The sequence below is a fragment of the Dreissena polymorpha genome, chromosome 15 (assembly GCF_020536995.1).
Source record: "Dreissena polymorpha isolate Duluth1 chromosome 15, UMN_Dpol_1.0, whole genome shotgun sequence".
NCBI classification, from domain to species: domain Eukaryota; kingdom Metazoa; phylum Mollusca; class Bivalvia; order Myida; family Dreissenidae; genus Dreissena; species Dreissena polymorpha.
In genome coordinates, this window is record NC_068369.1 from 57,729,894 (window position 1) to 57,737,393 (window position 7,500).

The 7,500-nt window shown below is 32.3% G+C and overlaps 1 protein-coding gene across 3 annotated transcripts in view; it reads left to right on the forward strand.

Annotated features, from left to right (window-relative positions):
- LOC127860523 (heat shock 70 kDa protein 12A-like) overlaps nt 1-567 on the forward strand; it is a 13,668-nt gene extending 13,101 nt beyond the window's left edge. For all 3 annotated transcript variants that reach the window (XM_052398635.1, XM_052398636.1, XM_052398637.1), the window contains one exon: nt 1-567. This exon is cut by the window's left edge and continues 871 nt beyond it. In XM_052398635.1, coding sequence (XP_052254595.1) covers nt 1-52 — 52 coding nt within the window. In that variant the 3' untranslated portion in view covers nt 53-567.
- The last annotated feature ends 6,933 nt before the right edge of the window (nt 568-7,500 follow it).

Sequence of the window (7,500 nt, forward strand, 5' to 3'; positions counted from 1 at the left end):
ACTTCAAACAACCGGTGAGGAAATAGCGGCAACATTTGATCTTCCGGACTAATACAAACATCAAAAACATTGTTTACATTTCGATAACTTTAATTACTGAACTATACCGATTTAATTTGGAATTTTTTTTCTAAAGCATGGAATGAACGTTGCTATATCTATTATATTGATATTATTTCAGTTTGCCTTATTGCAAGTATAATTTTAGAAAGTTATTAACTATGTGCTTTTTTTTATAAACACTAATTTAATGATCATAAATAAATATTCCAATGGCTTAGTCACCAATGTACGCTGAGAGAAATGTACGATAAGAACGGTATTGAAACTGTATATAAATACATCATAATATAGTTTGATTTCTTTTATATTTAGTATACAATCTTTTTCAAATATTGTTATTTGTTTTAATTTGAATACAATTATTTCACATGTTTGTTGTATAAGACTATGGCGTTCATAATTCGTGTTTGTTTTAATTTGAATACAATTATTTCACATGTTTGTTGTATAAGACTATGGCGTTCATAATTCGTGTTTGTTTTTAAGGTTAAGTATTCAAATGACGTTAGTTTGTTTTTATACGCAGAGTTATATGCTTAGGCGTCTAGTTCAAGAGTTGTTCGTTGTAAATGGTGTAATGTACAAATGTTTCTACCATATATATATGTATATATATATATATATATATATATATATATATATATATATATATATATATATATATATATATATATATATATATATATATATATAAACAATCTACGCAGCGTTAATATGAAAAATATTGATGAATGGTGTTAATAACGTGTTTTTGCATTCCGTGAAAGAAAAGCAATCCTGAAATACGATATTATGTTTTACACATTTTTACACATTAATGAAAGTTTATAGTGATTTTTGACCTAAATTACAGGTTTAAAAACTACTAAAAAGTGTGTTAATGTTCTTTTTAGATTTGGATCGGTATTTCCAAGGTCATTTTTTGAAGTTGGAAATACTTTCAATTTGAATAAAGCTCCCCAGGATTTGATTGTTATCGGCTGAAGAATTTATGATCACATTACATGTAGTATGAACCTCATAAAAATATAATACTATTGACAATTTTGTTTGATTATTGTTTATGTATATCAACTGTTTAGTTGATAGTTGCTTGGTATATAATATATAAGAAAATTTGAATAAACCACGACTATTGATTTAAATTATACTGTTTTACTTCATGAAACAATTTTATCTCTAATGAAAAGGCTTAATAGATAGAACAGTTTTACACCCAATTCTCGACATCAATACAGTTTGTGCGTGCACCTTTTATTTTCAGAGAATTAACAGCGCAAAAGCGTTTATACTTAAAGGCTATGTTCTCATATTTAGTACTTACTTCCATATTCCTGTCAACATGTTCACATGTAAAAGTATAAAGAGCAGTGGAAGCGAGGCCTCACTTTAATGCATTGCATTTCAACCCGCGAGGTATCGGGTCAATTCGCAGCCAACAGGTCATCACCGGAGTTCGCGGCCAGTAAAATAATCGTTATATAATAAAGACGCTATCCGTGAACTAGGTGACCTGGAATTTTCTTTAGACCAGAAATATGTTAAATGAAGATGTTCAGCAATATAATTATGGTATGTCAATAATAGATTCTTAATGTGTTTTCAACAATACAATGATAAATATTATTTTTGATTAATTTAACAATAATTATTCCACCATTTTAACTAATGTATTAAGCATGAGCGCGATGATTCTCGATACTGTTAATAATCGAATCAAATAGCAATGCCCGACAAACCACTAAAACAGATTTGTTCGAAGAACGCGCCTATAAATACGGATACTTCGACTGTGGCCGGTTGACTCATATGTTTTAATTTCACTTCCATTCTTCTTTTGTTTTTCTGTTTTGTATCTATAGGTTTATGACCAGCAATATGTAATAATGTAAAATAAGCCGCGAAAAACTCCGCGTAACATCCCGAACTGTGTGTGATGCAGCTAAGAACTGCACAGAAAAGACATTCGCTATCCTTGATCTCATTCATTGAACTATCAACGCCGTATATCTTTTTTTAAAGATATTTCTTGTTTATAATCACCCAGTTTACGTTTCACTTGGTATATAGACTGTGAAGTATCGCATTCCTGCATGTTAATGGATAATTTCGTTCCTATTTTATTGTTGTACGTAATTTCAAGTCGAGCTAAATATTATATCTAGTTTACACGATATGTTGTAATAAGACTTAAGATAACTTAGAAATGGGCCTTTTTATAGCGGAGGTTAGTTAAAACCAATTTATTTTAGTTCGATTGTATCGAAAGCCTATGGCCTAATTGAAACGCTCTCGAGTCCGTTTCCTGGGACTAGAACCAGTTCTTGGTGTCTATAAGGGTGATTTAAAAATGCTCCCACAGTGGGGATCGAAACCGTGACCTCTTGGTCGCTATGCGGACACCATATCCACTTTCACACGACGGCATTAAGCAATTCGCGCAAGTATAAATTGATTCAATACTATTTGACGTGAATCTCGTTAGTTTGCTTGCACGATACATTTCATCGCTCTCGGACGATGTGAAACTCACCAATAAATCCCATTACTCGACCAATACGAGAAGAACACACGGCGAATACGAATAAAACCACAACCGATACAGAAAAGCGCGGCATATACGAGATGCACAAGATATACTTGATGAATATGCTAATTAGTTTTAGACTTTTAAGCGTCAATAACACATATAATAAACAACACAAAACAACTTTTCAATTTATTTTTTCGAAAGTCTAACGAGCGACTTATCTTCTTAGAAAGGTCAGGGAGTCGTCGATTTAAATGCTTCTGAATTATCCGGGGCCCAAGCCGGTTGTGTTAATGATCTAATAAAAATAGCAGTTAGTGTCAAAGATTAAGTTGTGAAATCAACTACATCTTTATACCAAATGGAGTATCCCTTCTTTCAAAGATTTAGCCAAATTTAAACTGGTGGTATGAACATTCTCCCCCTATAGCATATTAACATGCAGACAAATAACCCAAATCTTAAAGCTTAACTGTACAGCAATATCGTGATTACGTTAGAGGATCTGTTTGTATAATCTGTGAATATTAAGGCACTAGTGTCACACAATTCACCGCCTTAAATGCATACTCTTCAAGGGCAACACCCTGGTTTTTTATTCGTGTACACAATTTTCGGGCGTGTTGGTTGTATGTGTGCACCCCTACCTCCATCCTCCACACAACCTCTCACTGAGTGTTGCCTTTTAAACTGGTCAGCCAAGGAACAGCGCATATTTTTAATTTTCTTATTTTCAAATTTATACCTAATGCGAATAAACAGCATTAGCTTTTAGGCGAACTAGGGTAAATGCACGTGCCCCCAGGAGCCGGGTCTAATCTTGATCAGGAAACTGAAATTAATACTTTTCTTAGTTATTTGAAATCTTTGATGTAGTCGTCGTTTTGCGACCTTGCGTTCATAATGTTGTCCTTGGCCAATTTATAAGGCCAATATGAATTTAATTAATAGAGCTATCTGAAGCTCAACTTCGTGGCCATGCATGATTATTGAACCAGTATATTAATAATAATAAGACAGTATGCGTACGTGAATTAAAAACAAGATTTTTTTCTCTCGTATATTTTACTTTATTTGATAAATTTCCAGACGCATTTGCTATGGAAATTTCTTTACAACAATAACAACAGCAACGCCAATAAGATCGTCTGACCTTCGTAGACTAAGCTTGCGTCGGAGATTATGATATTGCTTGTTTTGTTGGAGTAAAGGATGTTTATCAAAAAATAAAAGAAATTGAGTATGAATTTTCAACCTTGTATGCTGCAGGAATAATAGATTCGATTCAATATGGTGCATGATTTACATGTTCATGTAAACTCCACTAGACACATCAAATAACTTACGGTGTAACCAATAATGTTCTTATGGAAACGCTGTGACGAGTTTTGATCAATTCGTATAAATAATCATTGAATGTAGCTCGTTATGGAAAACAGATATGTGCGGACGACGCTTTTAGATTTGTTCGCATATATGCACTTTTCACACATTAATTTGATATGAAAAAATGTTTTTCGTATTGTTTTCTCTGTTATTATGGAAAACTTTAATTAAGGATTGAATTTGATGTCGGCTGTTTTCACGTGTTTATTAACGAGATGCGCAAAATGGAATTTACATGATGCCCGCTAGTGTTTCGATTCTTATGAACGCAATCAAAAAACGTTTCAATATTTATATAAAGAGTATCTTTCTGATAACTTCAAAACATACTTTAACTACGTGTTGAGTAAACTTGCATTTTGAAATAACCCACATGAAACCCACTGTCAGATCTGAATATCGAAGCGAAGCACCCATTGAAGCAAATTTTACAATGCATAGCTCTTTTGTCTTCTTATTTGTCGTCAATTTAATGCGAACTATGAATATGAATATTTTAAGTTTTCAACCAATTGTAACATCCAATTAAACAACTTAAAAACTAATACAAGTTCTGAAAAGGTACCTTTGACATAAAAATACTGAATATTAACAGCGATTGCGGTCAGTATAGCCAGCCAGCATTTCTGTTTGCGTTATAGTATTTTATTTTGTAGCAAGAGTTAGGTTTTAGAAATATAACATCCATTTAAAATCCAATGAGTTGCAACAATATATATCAAAGGACTGTACTACTAGATACACATTATGCCACTTATGTCATATCAGCGACTTCATGTATCTATACATTGTAGCATCCTAATTTTAAAGTGATATTATGGGCATTTTTCACTGTTGAATTGAGCTGAAAAGAATTAACAGGTCAAAAGAGTTAGTAAAAATGTGGTAACTTACCAATTATCTGCAACTCATATTGCTACCAGTTGCGTATAAAAATATATATTATATTCGATATTTTACATGACTAACACAGTCCTATAAGCCGAGCGGAACTGTATTTTTATTAGGATAGGAGTTAGTGTTCGTGTGTCTTATGAACGAATCTGCACTAAAACTAAATTTCGATTTACATTGTACATCGAATCATTTCTGTCGTCAGTTGTCAACACGAAAGGACGGTTTATATTTAAATGCATTCTTTTTCTCTTTCCGGGATATTGTTTTAGTATGTTGATGCTGCATTTACAAATATAAGTGTATAAGATATGAAAAAAAACAAACACAAATAAACAACGGTTGCGATAGACCCCGATATATTGTTAGTTGCTCATAATATCACTTTAATAGGGGAATTGTATGTCTCTTTAACTTTTGAACGCAATTCACCGGCATGATACTTACAGGAAAAGGGTAAGTATACAGGTATGTGATAAAAAAATTATTACAACATGGAGATCATGATCCTACATATTAAGTTTGTTTTTGTGATTGTTAATTTACCAACATTAATAAATAAATACAAATTATTTTAATTTTTAATATTTTTTAATGATTACTTTAACTATCATCTAACATGAAACTGTACTACGCAATAGTAGGACATACTTAACATACTTAAACTGTTTTGCTGAGATCGCAACTCTACAAGTGAATCATATAAGTGCAACATCATGCCACAAGATATCACAGTACTTGTACACATTACCACGTGAGTGTACATCTAGAGAACATAACAGGACATTTGTGCACACACGAAACATGTTTAAAGGATTGTGTTCACGCCTAGTATGCCCCTAGCCAGAACAGTACTGATGCTGATGCAGCGTTTTATGATAAAATGATGAACTTATAATGACCATATGTGCCACCAAACATATTCTTTATAAAGTGTTACACATTTCTGATGCTGATACATACCACAAAAACTTCGAAGAAGAGTCTTTTTAAAATGAACCATTACGTTACTGTTCACACTTGGAAGACAGACTCGTGAAATAAATTACACCGAATATCACTATGGGTTAGTGGCATTGAAGAAGCACATATGTAGAGTTAATTAATAAGCGTGTAAATGTTTTTATTTTTAAAAAAGCATGGTGAATAATTGTTTATTGGTTGACAAGATAATCTAAATATATTCTACACCAATGCTCCGGGGTTTTAAATCCGACTGAATCGCGCACAACCCAGAGTAATCACTGAACACTCTCGCTAATAAACAGTAACATCATACATTTTCATTCAAATAAACAAGTTTAAAAGAGATTACAAATTCGCTTAAGTTTAAAATCAATACCTCAATGATCTATAATTAATCGAAGCATCTTTTGTATTGACTAAATAATTCCAAACATATTTTCCGTTCATTATATGTAAGCTATCAAATATGATACATTTTGTTCTCGACTGTTCGCTATTACTGCTCTACCGTTACTACTTGAACATTTAGATACTAAGCTTATTCCAAGTCAGTTACTTAAATAAATTTTAATAACTGATTTAATGCTGTTAAATTGAAAGAAGAGATTAGTAAAACTGTGTAGCGATGGTGTTCGCTTTTGTTGCATTTTCTGTTTTAAAAAAGAATATTATAAACATACATACACTGAAGACGAAACTGCCGACCTGGATCGGTCAATGCATGTGCGTACAATACAGGTGGCAGACCACTCTTTGATGCAGATGCATTAAGCCCTGATTTTTCACGATACGTCTTATATAACTTTCTAATTGAATAAATTATTTCAAAATAATTCGCTACATATCAATATCAGTAATCTCAATAACAAACAATTTTGAATTGACGATACAATTGACCAGTCGCCAACTCCGCCCAAATTTTGTCGATCAGCCAATCAGATATCGATTTTTCACACACCCCTCAGCAACGCTTATCTGGCCGCCATTTTGTCCGACAAACAAAGCGTGTTGTACATATGGAATGGACGTAATTTTTAAGAGTTTACACAGATTTTATATCAAATGCATGATCATTACTGTTCGATCATTATTAAAATTGTAGGTGCTATACATACTTTATAAAAGGTTATTATTTTATCTTTATTTCTTGAACATATGAACGAGTAATGAGAAAACAAACACAATAAATAGTTTAACCACACCCGGTGTGTGTTCTATAAAACGTGTTATACCGTTTGATGCACAATATTATTAAGCAGTTTGTGCAACATAATAATTGCCACACGTGCTTAATAATCTCAGCGTAATTGTCGATGATTAATAAATAACAGTATGTTGCGTGGATCTCAGAATGAAGGAACATTAAGGCATTGTTAGGTACTGTACACAAGAAAAGAAAACTATTTAATTACTTAAATGATTTCCAATTATATATTTATTTTCTGTGGATCAAAAACAAGGGAAATCATTATAAATTGTTAACTTAAATATTGTTTTAACTAAAGTAAAAACAACAAAAAGGTGATTTCAACGCGGCTTAGCCAGCTTAAAGCGACTTCAAGTGTAAAATGTACGGCTTATAATACAACAACAACATTTCTAATACAACATATATTGATACGGGGAGAAATGTGAAAATTGCAATTAACATATAAGGGCCA